General features: G+C 40.5%; 1 protein-coding gene across 2 annotated transcripts in view; it reads left to right on the top strand.

The window, feature by feature from the left end:
• The window catches only part of GAREM1 (GRB2 associated regulator of MAPK1 subtype 1), a 95,132-nt gene that overhangs the window by 66,131 nt on the left and 10,460 nt on the right, over positions 1-18,541 (top strand). The window contains exons 3-4 of one of the 2 annotated variants that reach the window (XM_042870084.1): positions 9,524-9,654; positions 16,881-18,059. In XM_042870084.1, coding sequence (XP_042726018.1) covers positions 9,524-9,654; positions 16,881-18,059 — 1,310 coding nt within the window. The remainder of the gene's footprint in view (positions 1-9,523; positions 9,655-16,880; positions 18,060-18,541) is intronic. The other variant, XM_042870085.1, reaches the window with a different exon arrangement.

The raw sequence follows: 18,541 nt of genomic DNA, 5'->3' as shown, positions 1-18,541 counted from the left end.
ATGCATGGCAGTCCTTGTCAGCTGGGCTGTTCTACCGCACACCGGCCTACACTCGTACCACGGCCTGCGTAACGGGGAGCGGGGTCAGAACCTGAAGGGCACAAAAGGCTACTCAAGCAGCATGACAGCAATGAATGCAGTTAAAGTCAGGCTGTAGAAATGGAGATTTTAGTGTGGGAGTAGTCAGATGAGAAGGTTCTGTCAGCAAAAGTGCAGAAAGAGGTGGTGGGTTTTTGAGTGCAGGCCTGTCTTTACGGTGGGGCAGGAGCACTCATAGCTTGAGTTTTGGTGAGCATTATGTGTTTATGAAATAAGTAAAAGCTGCTGCTGAGTTAGACAAAGTTAATGATTAAGCTTAGCAGCCATTGCTGTTACTTTAGCAAAAGCTTTGGCTTAACAAGATGTAAAAGAATGTGCATGATGTCATTTAGAAAAGTCACTTCAGTTCTATCAAATGATTGTTCTGAAAGATTTCTTCCAAATCCAGCAACTTGTGTAAGATGCAAATTCAGAAGTTGCTTGTTTAGAGTCTCTGAAATCCAAAAACGTGCTTCTCCATTTCTGCACACCTTCATTTTCTTCCCGTAGAGGCACTTCTCTCCAAATTAAAATGAAGTGATATGGTTCAGAGCAGGCCTGGCACTGAGACTGGGACCTGGTGGTTTCTAAATTGCAAAAGTTTGCTTTCTTCAATGCAGTAAACTTTTGGTCCACTAAAGTGATTACCTTCTTTCCACATTCAGTTATTCTTCTAGGAATGATGTCTCTTCCGTCTGTCTGTATAAGATTTCTCCATTGCCATCGGTAGACAGAATTCTTCTTGAATGCCATTTGGTTTTTATTTAACCTCAAATAAACATCCTCATTTTCTTGTGGCCATTAGTAATAAGGATGTATATTGAACTACTGTTTGTAAGTACAATCTGTGTTTAATATACTTTAACTCACTGTCAGTATACAATCCCTCTTTACCTTTTCAAACATAGTGAGACACCAAAAGTAGAAGACGACTAATCAAACTGAGCTCGGAATGTGGAATACTGCTGCTCGTAAAAAACATTTCAGTTTTTCATTGATGCTTCAGTTGCACAAGAAACTTAACTCTGCTATACCAACCAAGAGTGAAAAGGAAGAAATGCTTCTTCCTATGTGGGTTTCCCATGAGAAGGTGTCTTCTTGAGGGAGGGACTAGGCTGAGTTTGGAACTTGGAGTCACATGTTATGAGCTACAACTGCACCATTGCTGGTGGCAACATCAGCCTGAATAGATGTTAATGAGTAAATCCATGATGAAGGCAGAATTTTTTGATGCAGCTGTGATACACAATCTCCAAGCTGTCTAGTTAATCTGTAACAGGTATTCTAATATGGCCTGTTTGAACCTGCTTGTACCTAGTAGTATTAATTTCAGATGTTAACGAGGGGTTTATTCTGTTACTCTCATCATAACTTTCTTCTGTGCCTTAATTAAATGTTAATCTATTGTAGACAGCCCTGTTCTTGTAATGACTTGAAACTGATGTATACTGATGATCTGAGAGGAGATCACGTAGATAAGAATAAGTTTACAGACCGACTAAGCCTGTACTGCTTCTTAACTTTCAATGTATTTAATGCCTTTTGATAAAATAGGAAAATCTGCTTGAGTTAGAACAATTCCCAAAAAATAGAATTTACTTATTACTAAATTAGAATTTTAATTTCAAAAAGCATACACTTATTGATAAGTATTAATACTAGAAATCAACATTCAATTTCCTGGGCTAAATAAGGTAAGGGGCTTGAATGCCATTCAAGGCAAAGTTTCATCCTGAACTTGGTTTCATATATCTAAACTGAATCACTACTCTTCAGGTCTGATTTTTAGTTCTAACTCAGCTTTGATGTATCAAGTATAAGTGAAAGTGATGTATTTGCTCAGAAAGACAAATGATTTTAAATACAATAAGGACTGTAGTCACATACTTTTTCACATTTGGTTCTATATATATTTTTTTAGCCTTTCATAGGGGGGACAGTTTCTGGAGGAGGCATTTGTTAGGCGGAGGACACATTGGCTTTACCTTCATTTCAAATCATCAGTGGTGACAAGCATTTCCAGCAGAGGGTTCTCATAAGGATGCTGGTTGCCACTGCAGTAATGAGAGTTGTTAGCTCTTAGTGGCTTAGCATTTTGTTAACTGAGAGGTAAGTGGCACTCCACTGCAGCTTGAAAAGAATAGCAAGCGTGTAAGGAAAGCTTTTTATCTGACATCTGCTTGTAAACAAAGTCATCTCAACACTATCATACAAGTTCTGGATTGTTTTAGCTGGGCTCACTGTAACTTTACTCTTGCTCTTGCTGCCTTGTGCTGCAGTCTGAATTAGCTCTGCTGTTCACTAGGAGAGCATGCCATCTTCATGTGTGTTAATGATCTAACTGTTCAACAGGAAACCAGCAATGGCTTTTCTTGGTAGTAATTAGGAAAGTCAGACTGCAGTAGTCACCAGTCTGCTCTGCATGGCCTCTTAAGTGTATGAACTTGAATGCTGACAGAAAACTGCATATGGAGCACTCATGGTGTCTGCTGGTAGCATGTGGGAAAGGAATGAAATGATGTTAATTATGAGTTAGACTGAATGTTAACCCAGTGACTAAGTTGACTCTGGTCAACTTCTTACTAGTCCAGACACTCCAACGTAACCCCATAAAATGAAACCTTTCATTGTGGTAATCTAGCATTTGTGATGATAATAACTTATGCAACAAAGGGTAGAGGTTAAACTTGTTTCCTGTCCGTCATTTTACATAATCAGTAACCTAAACTTCCCTCTCATACATAATCGGTTACTTAAATCTGCTTCAAACTATCATCAGTCACCATTTGAACTGATTTGTCTACCTAATGCCGCCAGTAGAATCAGATACGTTTTTACTCTGTTTAAGAGTCATGACAGTAAAATTTGGAAAATAGAATGCTAGACTGTATCATCTCCATTGCTTTAGCAGCTTGGGATTAGAGGTTTAGATGAGAAGCACAATCACTGTGTTGCTGCGTGGGGAAACTTGGTTGCATTCCCTCCCTTGATCTCTCCACCAGTATGCATATGAGCAGGTGATGCGTCAGCCTGCTGATGCTCTGCTCCAACATGTCTCACTGGGTTCTGATGCTTGACTCATTCTGCTGTGGTTGAACGGGTATTGTATAGCAGACATAACATGGAGAGAAATAAAGGCATTTAAGACTTCAAAATCTAGATAATACTTCTGAGAAGTAAAGCTATTCATCTGAAGGGCTCCTTCCCCATGAAACATTGCACAATCTCTGACTGAATGTGCCATTGTGCCTTGCCCTCTGCTTCACAGGGCCATAAGTTTAGCTCCAGTACACTTGATGAATTCTAATTGTATTATGTTTACTTAGATATGTCCCTAGTTCATCTTTCATCTGTTGTTTTTTTTTTTAATTCATTCCCAACATTTCCAAATGACTGGGGACAGATGGGGACACGGAAAGTACTCTTCTATCCCTTTCCCCTCAAGGAAGAAGTATAGACAGGCAACTCTTAAAAAACAGAGACAGTATTTCAAAGCTATTTCATGGTGATTACAGTGTAAGATTCAATTGTAGCTTTTCTAGTTTGTGGGCAGTCTTTACCCTTTGGAAGCTGAGACTCTTGTATTTTCCTGCTGTATTCTCTGCCCTTTTATAACCTCCTGTAGCTTTTAACAGGGTACAATACATAATAAAGTCTTACAAATAACTCAGAAAAACTTCCATCTTTCCACCCTACCTCTCTGCCTTTTTTATATAGCTCTCAGAAGCTGTTGATGTGACAGATAAGGTTGAATCTGTACCAGGAAGGTTTTCCTTACTCTTTATTTGATGAGGGGATTAACTTTCCAAAGAATCATACCCATGTCATTTCGCTGGCAGGTTCCAGTCCAGGATGAAGCCAGTAACTTATTTGATGAGGAATCCTTCTAGATGGAGCAAGGAACTGGCTTTCCTGTCCTTTCTTTTGTCTGTACAAGTTGACTTGAGGTCTGCTGTCTCCCTTAGTTGTTGAAAATAGTGTTCTTAAAAACGGTATACCATTTGTATTTGCCATTTTCCTCTATAAGTCTTTCCTGCCTCAACTGTCTTCTATAGTGGAGACCCAGGAGCACTTCTGCTACTAAACACCTAAATTCCAGGGTAAACATCTAGCTTGTGGAGAGCTGGGAACAAGCTTTGGATTTCTGCAAGCTGGAAAATGACAGAAGCAAAGGAAGACATTAATTTTCTGCTCTCTGTTACTTCTGCATGTCTGCCAAACCATTTGTTATTGATTTAGTGATACATTCTCATGTTCAAAGTGTTCTTTGGTCTTTCTCCGTTCTTTCAGGTCTAGGCATCTTCAACCAGTGTCACACCAGCGCTCTTTGGAACACTAAAATGCCACATGTGGGCTCTATGCAGTGACATTTTGGCAATGTCAATTCAGATTAAAAACTGATTGTTCTTGACTGGCTTTATTATCTGAAAATTAGGAAGGGAAGAACAACTCTTGCATATGATATAGTTGATGGAGTTGAAAAGTGAGGAAATAAACTGACATTCTCCCTAGCATCTAGCAAGCTACCTGTGTTTGCCCTCTTTACTGTTTCTTATTTACTCTTTAGGTTTCTGTTACTCAACTCTGCTCAGTTATATCAAGGATCACCCTTTTGGAGTGGAAGACAAAGTTGTTTCCTATCATCTTGATGCATAGAAAACCGTAGACAGAAATAGTCTTTTTCCTAAGTTGTGGTGATCTGGAAGCAGTGAGTCTTTTCTCTTTGATTCTGGTCTGTTATTCTTTGAAATACTGAAGTGCAGTCAGCAGTCAACAAATAATAAGAAACATAAACCTCTGCAGTACTTTGGCTGCCCCGCTGTGCTGTCTGCGTATTCTGAAGAAGCACAAGACTTTGCCTTGTGAGACTTGCTAAGTAATCAAAGCTGCTGAAAGACAATACAACTCCTGCCTCCTTAGGGAAACCGTCTAGCAGTGAACGCAATTGAGCAGATGTTTTGGTGATCTTCCATGTTTTCTACTGATGACATACAGCTACTTTTCTCTTGTTATTTACAGAATAGTCTAATTTTTTTTTTTTTTTTTTTTTTGTTTTGGAGATAAGTCAGAACATTTATAACAGCTGAGGTGTTTGGGTGTGAAGGGGAGATTGCAGCTAAGACCAGCAGACCTTACATTGCAGAAATACTTTAATGAGATGCATTGCAGTTGTGTACATCCATAAACTTGCAAGAGCCTGAGCAGTAGAAGTGGCAGAAGCAGCCAGAAGGCTGGAACAGAAAGGTCTGGTTAATGACCTAGGGCAGATCCTGCTCATAAGTGTTTGGCTTCTTGCAAGAGGCAGAATGGACTGATCTTCCTACTCATTTTTAATAAATACCTCCATAAACTGGGGGATAAGCCCTGGTTTAATTCTTTCCCTGCATTTTATCTTTCCAGATTCATTTCCTTTAGTAGTGAATTTACAGTCTTTGCTGTAAGTACTTTCACACGGAAATAAGGCTTCATAATCTGTGTAGATAATATATACTAGAATGAAATTGTTCCAATACTCTGTCTGCCAGAGGCCAGACTGAGAGATAAAGAGATATAAGGCTTGCAGTAGTCGTTCATTACTCCCTTGCATTTGGCTGCAAAGGAGTAACCACACTTGCTCAGTGGACCATGCAAATATAACGAATCTCTGATCTTTCTGAACGTGATTTACTAGAGGAATATTTCATTATTCTTTCTGTAGCAGCACAAGAAAGGGGGATAGTTCTATATAGGCGTAGCTGTAGGTTTTCTTCATTTTTTTTGTCACATTTCTGATTAGCACAGTTAAATTGTACGGTAATGTATTGAAGCTTGCTGTCAGTTTTGTAAAGTCTCTTGATGGAATCTTATCTATTGTGAATGATAATAAATTCCATTTCAGCTTGAAGTCAAGACTTATGTCCATTTGACTTGTGTTTCAGCTATGCTCTTTTTTTTATGGCAATTTGAGAGACTGGGGAGGAACATAATAAGTAATTGTCTGCTTCCTCTCTGTTAGTTACTTGACATCTGGCTTGTAAGTGTCTTGCAGGCCCCTCTTCTGCCCTTTTTCTCTCCTTCCAATAGAAAAGTCTGCCTTTCTCAATAAAGAAATAAATTCAAAAAAAGTCTATAGAAAATCCAGAGAATACTCCAAAGGAAAAGCATTTTAACATACAGTCCTGACAGCTTCCATGCACAGAATACTTGATTTCGTAACAGGAGAAGATTAATGCTGCCCTTCTATTATGTGCTTTTGGATCTGTATGTACTCCTCTGTAGTCAGCCTCCTCATGAACTGCTGAACATTAGCAGTGAAGGCACAGACAGCTTTGTGTTTGTGCAGCTTAGCTGAAGGGAGGATGACACAGACAGCTACATAGATGGTTCTGAGCATCTCTTTGTACCGAAGCAATACTCCAGCTGATGCTTTTGGTTTTTTTACAAGAACTTGTGCAAGCTTGCAGTAGCTAGCAGATCCTTCTGGTTGCTGACAGCCTAAAGCTTTTATTCTGTGGTGAGGAATTTTGGACTATTTTGTAGACATTTGAGCTGTAATGGATGACTGACTTTTTGTTGCCACCAGACCTACATATTTTAAATACATCACAGTCATAGTAAAATAATACTAGTACACTTCCAGACAGAGTAACTAAAGGACCTAGAATTAAAGACCTCACTCAAAGTGCTGGGTGAGTCTTGTTTAGATAATGTTATTGTTCAAGATGATGTTCTTCTCCGTTATTCATATGAATTCATACCCTGTCATTGTGCTTAACTCAATTCCCACTCTTGAGCAAGATTTCCCTATTTATTTCTGAACTAGCAAAATGTTATCTCCGCAATATATCACCGTTTTCAACTGTTACGTAGCTTCTGTGCAGTATTGTATTCAACTTCATTCTGTAGGTAAGGGTGTTAAACCCCACTAAGTTTAGCACATCTGTCTGAGGTTTCTAGAACTTGCAGTAATCTTGTTTGTTTTCCTCTGGGGACTTAAAGTGTAAAATGCTATTATAAATTGTAATCACAGTTTGCCTCAAATAGTGACTGCAGCTGGGAATCTTACAGATCAAACCCCTAGATCCCAAATTGGGCAATCAAGTAGGGTTGCATCCAGGTGGCTGTGCCATTAGCTGAAGAGGGGCAACTGTGCTCCCTGTAGAGCAACTCCAAAGCAAGCAGGAGTGAGCTACATCCAGTAGTTAACGCATGGGGAACACTGTGACAACTTCTGTCAAATGTAAAAACATCTAATCTCCAGTGATTATATGCGGAATACTGTCAAATACTGTCATTGGTTCTGTGCTCCAGAGTGGTGGTTTCTCTGTGCTATCAGGCTATCACTCCCTGGTGCCACGCGTAATCTCTGCTGCTGTATGATGTCTTGGCACACGTAGGTAAAGGTCTGCCTTCACTTGGTTCGTGCACTCCTGAAATTCCTTCATAGGAGATCTGTGTGTCTGGAGGGAGGAGGGCCTGCAGATCTGGGAAGAGCATCTTTCTCCAAGTTAGAAAGTGGCTGACAGGGAAGTCTCACAACCAGAACTACACTGTCTGTGTGTAGCGACTGGGGGATTAAAAAGCCTAGTTGTTTTTCCTTCATCTCTCGCTCTCTGTCCGTTATCAACAACACAACTTCCAGCTTCTCTAGCCAGAGCAAGTTTTATGGAGTTGCATGCTTCCTCCTTGATCACTTTACATCAAAATGGGCTGCACAGTGCTGATATGTTTCTACTATGTATGTAAGGTGTTCTTTTCAAATGCTCATCTGCTGCAGATTTCTTATGGCTACCTGTAGTGTCTGGCAGGCATAGCTTTGTCACTCCTGAAATTTCTCCTCTTAACGTTGAAAGCACTATAAAGCCTGTGGAAGAAGAATGCCAACATTTTTTCAGGTTGGGTGTCTGTTTACGTTAAAACTTTAAGATACCTTGAGGAAACAAATTTATAGGGTAGAAATTTAGAGCTAGTAAGCTAAAGCGTTTTCTCCGCTCTGGGCGTCCTTGAGCCTCAGGTTCTGAGGCAGAGCTTTGGTCTGATGTGGTGAAACCACTCTTGCAGTCTATGACAGCAGTGTGATTCACTACAGGGACAACATCACCAGGTCAGACCAAAGGTTTGCCTATTCCTGCGACAGGAACAGTAGCATTGATCTTGAAATACTTGAGCTGACTTGGCTGGACTTCAAATGATGGTGTGTCCTGAAGCAGACACAGAGTTAGAAAAACACTGAGAACTGAATTTTGAAGTGCAGTAATTTATTAAACAGTCGCAAAACAGCACGTGGGAGATGACAGCATCTTTAGCTATTCCGTACAGGTGAATCCTCTGAACTGTCTGAGGGGGGTATGTAGGAGAAACTGTGTGTGGTGCACAAAAATGCTGAAGGAATGGGAATATTTCTGTAGGTGGCTGACATGTACTGGATGAATTTTCATGAAGTTGAGCGCTGTGAGCAATAAGCCAGTGCCTGAGTGGATTGCTAATTGTAGAATATGTTTTACAGAAGATGCACAAATCTCAGATTTTAATTGGATTTCTACTCGTTTTCTTGAGTTGCTCCTTACAAGGAGGCTTGTTATGCTGTTCTCTCACTGAGATCATCCTTTAGCCTGGTAGTAGTTAATGTTAGTAGTTAACATTGCTAAATTTGGGGAGATTGCTCTGCTGATTTGTCACACAAACAGCAACATATCTGACTGAGTTTTCATTATGCCTGCATTTATACAACAAACTGCTAAACTTGGTGTTTGTTACGCACAAGAGCAATTGCTCCTTGGTGTTGGCCCTTGCTTCCCACAACACTGAAAACATGGGAGAAAGCAACAGATGATTCTTCCTAATGCTTGTCTGAGGCTGACCACCTTCAAAAGGATTTTATATGTGTATGGTTTTGTTTCTTGCAGTGTTCAAGTTCTCAGAGGGCTTAGCTTGTAATTAAGCACTAGATGCTGTTCCACACTGTTCCGCTGTTAGGAAAGCCTGGGGGAAAAGGATTGTAGCCTCACATACTTGCATAGCCTTTTGATGACGCTGAAATATATACTTCAAAAAAAAAAACATGTTTACTGTTTGAGGTTTTATAGTACTGGGTGTGTTTTCTGTCTGTAACACTTCTATTATTAGGGGCCAAACATGTTATCTGTGCAGATACTATTACAGTAAGTGAAGTACATAAACACAGAAGCCTCAGTAGTTATTTACTGTTTCTAGACAGCATGTGATAAAAGGATCTTTTAAAATTTGCAGCTCCTGCACATTCTTTTTGTTCTGCCCTAGTGAAACTGGGTGTCCTTCATGGCAGGTTCAGAAGGCTCTTTGCAGTCTTTCATTTTGTATTTTGGCTGCTAAATAACCGGAAAAATTGACCGAGGAAAACAGTGAAGAAGTTGAGCCAGCAGTTGCCACAGTGACAGTTGTCCAATGTAAATATCTTACAACTCTTCTGTTTATCATCTGTTTTCAGGGCAGTTTAAGCTGCTGGAACAAGACCGAGATATTAAGGAGCCAGTGCAGTATTTTAACAGTGTGGAGGAGGTGGCTAAAGCATTTCCTGAACGAGTTTACGTCATGGAGGAAATAACATTCAACGTTAAGGTAGTCCCTGAATAAATATTTATCTCTGTCTCAGTGATTAACTGTTACAACCTTTATATACATGGCAAGCGAGCAACAGCGCTGTGTGGGAAGTGTGATTTTTGAGACAAACGGGTCTTTAGTTCTGCTTTCTGTGGTGGTGCTCTTCAGGATCGTTTTTGCAGTGCTAAATCAACACGTCCTAGAAGGGCTGTCCTAACCTATGGCACTTCAGGGAGCAGTACTGATGATGCATCCCATAATTCGTCTAATTGGGATGTTGCTGCCAGACTTTAAACAAATGTTGTTTGTTGCCCCCTTTGTCCTCCCACTTCCAGCAGTTTGAATTTTATTTTCTGGTAAGCAGCAGCTGCTCAAATCCCTGTCCAGAAAGCCTTACTCTCAGAGAGTGTGCAGAGTGAAATGATGGTGTTGCTTCTCTCAAAATTACTACAGAAAGTGTCATTGTGAATAAAAGACAAAAATAGAAAATATGGCCTTGTTCTGTGTGTGTGTATTTGTGCACACACTTCTTGGGCTCATCTTTGGGACAACAATGCCAGAAGAGGGCTTTGCATCACCAAACTGCAGTTCTATGGTATGAAGCAATGGTAATAGAGCATGTTCATTTCCCTTGTCTTACCTGTATTTCCTTTCTTTCCATAGCAGGACACCTATGCATGATAGGTCAGTTCTGGTGAATGAGCACAACAGCATCCTGGAGATGGGATGCAATGGTGTATATTTGCATTGTGTACAGAAAAGACTGGCTGATGCTGCTAGTGCAAAACCAGTATAGTACATTCCCAGGTGTAGTAGTGTGAGTTTTTTTATAACCCATGTATCTTTTAATGGCTTCTTCTCTTTTTTGCACTGCTAGAGTTGGGAGACATCAGCTAGACTCAGTTTTTATAGGTATGAAACAAGATTGCTGAAGACTACTATAAGTGCTCATTAGTTAAGTCATTTAGATACACAGACTTTTGCCTTTCAGGACAGTAAGTTGTTTTTTTGTTGTTTTTTTTTTTGTTTTTAACTTTTGTGCTATTAATTAATTAATCTGAAACAATGCAACAGAGCCTTTCAGGAATGATAACTACAGGAGAAAAATGAAACGCTTGAATTTTTAGGATATATTTAGCCAAATGAAGGAAGCAAGAAAATTCCATTTCTACCCAAGAAGATCATTATTATCTTAGAACTGCTGTGCCATTATTTCTCAGTGTGTCTGTATCCAAATGAAGAGCATGGCACAGTGAAACATGCAGTTATAATTTTTGGATAAAAAATTTAATTTTTGGATAAAAGAAGAAGGCTTTTCAAAATATAAAACATTATGTCTTGAGTTTAGCACCAGTATTCTCAATCTCTTTGTCATATTTAGCAAACTCAGAATTAAGCATAGCCTACTATTATATATATCAGATACATTTTAAAAGATATTTTAGTCATACTCTTTAATGTAAATAACAGTAGTAATAATCCAGGTTTAACCTAGTTAAACATATCTTGGCAGTATTTCTCTTGGCTGTTTCTCAAGTTTCATAGAAGACTATTCCAAAGTTGTCATCTTCTGAAAAATGAATTAGCAGGACTTTTAAAAGTGTTTAATGACTATATACAACAGAATGACGTATGCTACGATTCTATGAGAGATGGTGTCAAAGTGATTTGAGCAAAGGGAAGAATGCAGTTGATTTCTATCCAAAGCAGTGTGTTCACTTAAATTAAGATTATCAGAAGTTAGTTAATCTGATACAAAAAGAAGACATGTCTAAAATATCTAATAAAGCACTTAAGATGAGGAGGAATTGTGATGTCTGGGTTTTTTTCTTATTCTAAAAAATCCACTGCTGTGGATAAGTTTTGAAGAAAGAGCTGGTAGCGTTACAGAATTTCACTGGACTGTTCCTATATGATTTTGTCTGTGTTGAGATCTGTCTGAGCATGCTGTGTGCCACTGCTGAGGTTGACTCCATGCAAACCTTGTCCTCCAACTAATTCCTTTGCTGCTTAGGCAGTATTTTGCAGCTTAGAGAAGTTTAGAGAACGGCTGCTTTCTCATAATGAAGTGCCATGACATCTTTTCTAAGAGGGAGGTTTTATTTTACTTTGTGTGCTTTCACTTGTTAGTAAAATTTTACCCTAAGGTAGGCCACAGAGACATCTCCCTTCCTTCCTTACTGTTTCCCAGTTAGGTGGCTTTTCTGGGAAGTGTGTTGAGGCAGAACATTTAGGGCCTGTGCTGTATTTGAAGGAGTGTTGTAAGGCATGCTATCAAAAGCAGAGCTGGGACTAGAAGGTAGAGTCCTGAGTACTTTTCACAGAACAGCAAGCAGGAATTTGAGGTTAAACCAAATTTTTGTAATGATTAGAACTACTTATGTTAATTTCTTCTGATTTGTGCATGTATCTGTGCTTATATACCTTGTTGATCACCTCGGTACCTGGTAGCCAGCAGTATCTACAGACACAGTAAATCTGAGTGATCTGAGGATAAGCTGATTGCCTACAGTCAAAATCTGATCTATTCCTAGTAGAAAATTGTGGGCATTCTGTCTATTCTTCAATGAACAGATATCTTACAGCCTTTTCCATGTTACTATTCAATGCATAGTGACAGATAATTTTGTTTATATAGCAGTATTACATTGCAATGATGAGAATGAGCTTAGCTCTCTATGCTTAGAAGAAAAATCTTAAGAAAGTTTTGCTGCTCCAGGGCCCTTTTCCTGAAGCAGCAATAGGTTTCTGCAGTTGGGTGCTGAGGTTCCACACAGGTAGAAGTCTATGTAAACAAGGAAGCTAAAAGAAAAAATAGTTAAGTTCCTTGAAAAAAAAATCATGATTTTTTTCTTCTTACAACTCTTCTGGATACCCTATTTTATATTAAATAAAACTCTTTATCCACTTTCTATACCTTGTGGGAAAAAAAAATATATGTTCTGGTTGGTCTGTTGGCTTTAATAATAGAATCTGGATGCAGTAACTATGCATCAGAGGCCTCACTGTTTAAAAAAAAAATTCAAAAAGGTTCTAACTATGAATTTGTACTGGCAATGCAATGCTTGCATTGCTCTAATAAGATCTAGCAGGTATAACAAGTTGTATGAAGCCACAAATCACTTTTATAAGGAGTTCCTACATGCCCAAGTGACTAAGGACTTCTGCCTCTTAACTGTAACAAATTAGAACAATCGGAGCTCGAGACAGGGTATTGACTCAGGTGTTATCAGAATCTATTTTTCTGAGTTAACCTTTCCTTAAGCAAAAGAAACAATATGCTGCAATATGCTTGAATTTTCCCAAAAGAACGTGTTGCCTAAATCATCATTCATCACTTTCCTGATGCCTGTCTTCTGCAGTAGATATAACTGGCTTCTGAATGGTTATTGAATTGCAAGCTGAAAACATGAGAATGCCTTAACCCCCCCCCATGTTTGACAAGATGTCTGCAAGCCAGCAGCCTTTCTGGTCAGCAGTCTGGCATCAGTACTGAGCTGTTAGTATGGATCAGTATGTGTGAAGTTGAGGAGTAGATGTGTGAAGTGTGAAGCAGACTGCTTCTGGTTGTGTGGTGTGGATCTTCTCTCATACTGGGAGATGTTCAGTTTGAACATCTAGTGAGGTTTTTTTTTTTTTTGCAGAATGGTGTGGCAAACACTGCTTCTTTCACAGAGCTAGAAGCACTGGTTATTCTCACCTATTATGAGAAAGTGACAAAAGGATGAGGGTGGAATGAAGCTACAGAGTTGATTGTTTTAATGTGTAAAGCAGCACTTTAAGAGAGAGCAAACAAGAAGAGAAATGTGTTTGGGGAAGGAGTTACTACAGGATGCTCCCAAGGCTAATAATTAGATAAGACTTTGTGTTTATCATGGCATTGAGATGTGTGGCAGTTACTGCTGCAGGCTGTTGCACTAAAATTGCCCAGTGTGGAACCTGTGTTTTAAACTGAAGATGTAAAGAGAGAGCATACACAAAATAATTAAAACAAGTGCACTGTCCCACTGAGGAAAGATTTGAAGAAAATGTGTTCACCTTCCCTCCTTCCCTCCTCCTCTCCCCATTCCTTCAGCTGCTCTCCGGTCCTGCTGCAAGACTGCCTGTTTTTATAGCTGAAGATTCAAAGCAGGCCTGGTAAAGCCATTGAGGAGATGAGAAGAGCATGGTTCCAATATGGGCAGAGCAGGACGGGAAGACGAGCGGAAAGTGCAGGGCAGGCTGGAGTCACACTGGGATCTGTCAGCCCTCCTGGTGTGTTATAGAGCTGAATGAAGGCTTTTTGGTGCCTTTTGTAACTCTACATATTTTCCAGAGTTATGAGGAGATTCCAGCAGTTTGCCAGGAAAACAGACCATATATCTATCTGCATCCATCTATAGTCTGGGCTACCTTAACTGCCACTCTGAGATAGGGCACTGTTGTCTCTCTTGTACAGGAATTGTATGTTGTGAGATGTGCAAAGTGTCTGAAATGGTCCAGGGTTCTGTTACATCCCTGCAGTGATTTCACAGCAGGCAGTGTATGTTACATGCTTCAGGTGGTAGTATAAAGACATGGCGTGGTGCTTGAAGGTATGGATCCTGTTGGGCTGGTGCTGGAAGCTTGGAAGATAGAGGGCATGGTCTTATTCCTGTCACTGTCATCATTTCATTTGGAAATAATTTGTGATATACTTTTGGAAATAATTTGTGATTTCTCTTAGATCGCTTTGTCTTTAAGCATCTTTTTTGGCATGAATCAAATCTGTTCCTAGAAACTTTTAACCAGCAGGCATCTGTGTCTGACTGCTTCACTTGCAGAGCAGAGGAGGCTGAGGGAGGCCTCATGGCACTGAGCTCTGCTGTCTGGTGACAGCAACAGAACCCAAGGGAAGGCATAGAGCTGCTTCAGGAGGAGGAGGATCAGATTAGATGTTACAAAAAGGCTCTTCAGCAGAGGGTGGTGGGCATGGAACAGGCTGCCCATGGCTGTGGTCACAGCCCCAAGTGCCACAGCTCAAGAAGCATTTGGACAGCACACTCAGACATAACGTTTGAATTTGGGCAGTCCTGTGTGGAGCCAGGAGTTGGATTTGATGATCATTGTCAGTCTCTTCCAGCTCAGGATATTCTGTGCTTCCCAGACTGGTGGGAGCCCCCTGAGGTTCATTAGTGAGCACAGAGCCCTGTTTCTGCCGTGGGATTAGCCCTGCAGCAGGCAGACTGTCCAGGAAACAGCTTGCAGAAAAGACCTGATTTTGTCTTTAAACATGACTATCTGATGTCACAATCCTTGTGCTATTGGTTGAATTCAATGCCACTAATCAGCAACTGCTTTCATAACCATGGCTCACTGTGTCACTGTTCTTGCTCAGTACCTGCTGTGGTTGCACATCTGAGTGGCCATGTTGTCCTTCAGAATGGGCTTTTCACAAATCGCTCAGAAGCTGCAGGTTGTCAAAGCAGCAGCTCCTGCAGTCATGGATTACAACAGCTCCCTCGCTTCTGTCCCCATTGTGCAGGAGGTAAGAAGAAGCTGTAATAATGCTGTCACACATTTAAATGTCTGACAGTGTTGCCCAAAGAAGTCCTTTATGAGGATTTGCATTTACTAGAAACCCACGTTCTTATAGGACGTGCCCTTTCGAGAAGAGATGCGGTGGACTGCATGGGACATGCACAGAGTCCTGTGTCTTCAGCCCCCTTAGTTCCTCTAAGGTCAGGGCCTCACCAGCAGCAATGCAAACCTAGCATTTATTGGTTCTGAAGAGAAAATAGCAATAAGCATCATTCTGGTGTTATCGGCAGAAAAATCTGAGTGCTTTCTTTTCATGTTGCAGCTTTTCATTATATTGTCTGGCCAGCAGCATAAACTGTGACTACTGTGTACAATAAAATCCCAGTGGTTTCCTGGATTAGGCCAATTAGAGTTTGTTTGGATAATTCAGGGCTTGAATGGCTTCCTGTCAGGAAGTGCTGAGCTGAAACACTCTGAAGGCACACCTCTTCTGAGCTGCCTGGCCATTTGCTGAGAGAGGTTTCCAGAAGATAATAATGACTTTACAAACACAAGTGAATTGCAGATCACATCTTACAAGAGGAAGCATTATTTACAGCACTTCTCAATTACTGACTAATTGGAATTACAGCTCTGATTTCATGCAGTGGCTGTCCTGTGACGAACTCTGAAGGCTGGAATGTGAACTTCACATAACTGGGTGGAATCTTTAGGAGTCATGTAAATGGGGCAGGGATATATTATTCTTGCTTATTTTTGGCAGGTTTTATTTTTAATATGTTCAGTATTCCTGAACAAAGTGGTCTGTAGCAGGCCTGCCGTGGTTAGCTGAGGCACCTTCCTTTAAGAATAAGTATCTGCTACTGCGAAGAAGAGCTCATTAAGTTCTGGTTGGTCCCTGAAAAAGGCCTTTCACATTAAGCCATTCAAATAGAAAGCAGAGCAGTCTTGTGTGTAAAGAGTTATTCCAGTCTTAAGGAAATAACTTCAGGAATAAATGAGCCTTGGACATCTGTTTTTCTTTTTTTTTTCTTTTTTTTTTTAAATACCAGTACAATTTCTATAGTAGAAAAGCACACACATGGCTTTGCATATGTTGTTTAATATCTTAAATTGCAATTATGATCAAAAAATGAGGAAGGAAGTCTGAAGGCAGAGAGGGAGTTGGGCATGTGGGATAGACCAATATTCTTTACTTGTCCTCCAGGGAATAGATGTCATCTGTCATTCACCCTAGCTGTGAAGAGGTTATATCAAAGGGATATGTTTCATTCGTAGTGATGAGATCACCTTCTCAGCTCCTCAGGGAGATGAAGCTGGAAGAAGAATGTTTGCTTCCTTTAAGAGCCTGACAAATAAGTTACAGCAAAAACAAGGAGTGAAGAGAAGATATCCAAGCAAATCCAGACAGGCTCTGTCATAGCTGTGTGACACAGCTGGCTGTTTGAATTGCTGGGAGTTGTCCTTTATTTTAAAGCTTGTTTTATTTGTTCTCGTGTCTTCTTTGTCATTCCCAAGTGGCCTCTTCCCCTCTAATAAGATGAGACAATACACAGAACAGTAAAAAAAGATTACTTGACTGAGCTTTACATTAAACCTCACGTGTGTCTGACTACTCAGCTGTTCAAATAAAAATAGTGTTTTTCTCTCAAAGTACCACCTTCAAGTCCAATCTCATTAGGTTTGATATGATTTGTGATGTTTTCAGTGAGGTAAAAACAATTTATTTCATTACTGTTTTGCAGGTAGCTTCAGGTGAATGCAATGAAGACACTGAGGTTTACAACATTACCCTTAGTACTGGGGATGAACTCACTTTAATGGGACAAGCAGAAATCCTTTATGCAAAATCTTCTAAGGAGAAGTCACGACTCAACACCATCTTTAAAAAAATTGGTAAACTTAATTCAATTAGCAAACTTGGCAGAGGCAAAATGCCCTGCCTCATCTGCATGAACCACAGGACCAATGAAAGCATCAGTCTCCCATTCCAGTGTAAGGGCAAGTTTAGCACCCGCAGCCCATTGGAGGTGCAGATGCAAGAAGGTGAGCACACAATTCGTAATATAGTAGAAAAAACCCGGCTGCCTGTTAATGTGACTGTGCCAAGCCCTACACCGAGAAACCCCTACGACCTGCATTTTATCCGTGAAGGGCACAGATACAAGTTTGTCAACATTCAGACCAAAACTGTGGTGGTTTGTTGCGTGCTTCGTGGCAACAAAATTATTCCCATGCATTTTCCCTTGCACTTGACACTTCCAAAATTTACTCTACCTGACAGTCTTGTGAAGGGGGAGCTGTGGCACGAATCCCTCATCCAGCATTGGTTTAATATATGCCAGGAACAGTTTGACATAGATGAGTATTCCCGGGCCGTGCGCGATGTGAAAACAGACTGGAATGAAGACTGCAAGAGCCCAAAGAAGAGCCGGTGCAGCGGGCACACTCACGTGCCCAACTCCCTCAGCTATGCACGGGACGAACTCACGCAGTCCTTCCACCGGCTGTCGGTGTGTGTTTATGGCAACAATTTGCATGGCAATAGCGAAGTGAACCTCCACGGCTGCAGGGACCTGTGTAACGAGTGGGCACTGTTTTCTCACGATGCGCTTCAGTACCAGGATTCTGGTGACAGTAGCAGTGATTACCTTTTTCCAGAGGTTGGTGAAGAGTCCATGTTTCTGCCTACAAAACCAGAACTTCCTTACGAAGAGCTGTGGTTGGACCAAGGGTCTGGAAAGCCTGGTGAGCAGCCTCTCACTCGCTCGCTAAGTGAGAAGAACAAATGTGACAATTACAGAGGATCCTTCCGATCAAAGTGTGGTAGTCCATCTCTTCCTGTGCCTGGGACAGTCGATGCAGCAACAAAGTCTGCGGATGTTTCCCTACCTCCACCTCCAGTGCCTCCCAAATCAGAAGCAGTAAGTCAGGGTTGCTTTTGTTGGTTTGTTTCTTTTTCAGCAGATGAAAAGTTTGTTTGGGAATTCTTTATGGGGAAGACTTTGGAGGGGGTAGAGCACATGCAGGGAAATAGGGAGAAGAGGTGTGCAACTTCAGCTAACCTCATAGCAACTGTAAGTCACATCCTAAAATTCATCAAAGTATATTTAATGTAGCTGATCTGGTAGCTTAATCCTGATACTTCAGGTGACATCATCTCTCCACGTGTGGTCTGTTTTCTCATATTTTCAGTGAGAGTGGAGATTATTAGGTTCATCACCTTCAACCAGACTTCACGGAGTGATAATTTAGCTCTGTTTTGGTAGTGCTTATTGAAAGAATTTATGCTTAAATATATGCTCTGCAGCAGAGTTTAGAAATGAGCCTTTTAGAAGACTCAGTTTTAAATAGAGTGAATTCTATTCTATTCTATTCTATTCTATTCTATTCTATTCTATTCTAT

This window comes from Lagopus leucura, unplaced genomic scaffold, assembly GCF_019238085.1.
Source record: "Lagopus leucura isolate 7727_CA_CO unplaced genomic scaffold, USGS_WTPT01 Super-Scaffold_100002, whole genome shotgun sequence".
NCBI lineage: Eukaryota > Metazoa > Chordata > Aves > Galliformes > Phasianidae > Lagopus > Lagopus leucura.
Note: the sequence above shows the minus strand (reverse complement) of the source record. Positions and strands in the feature narration are given on the sequence as shown.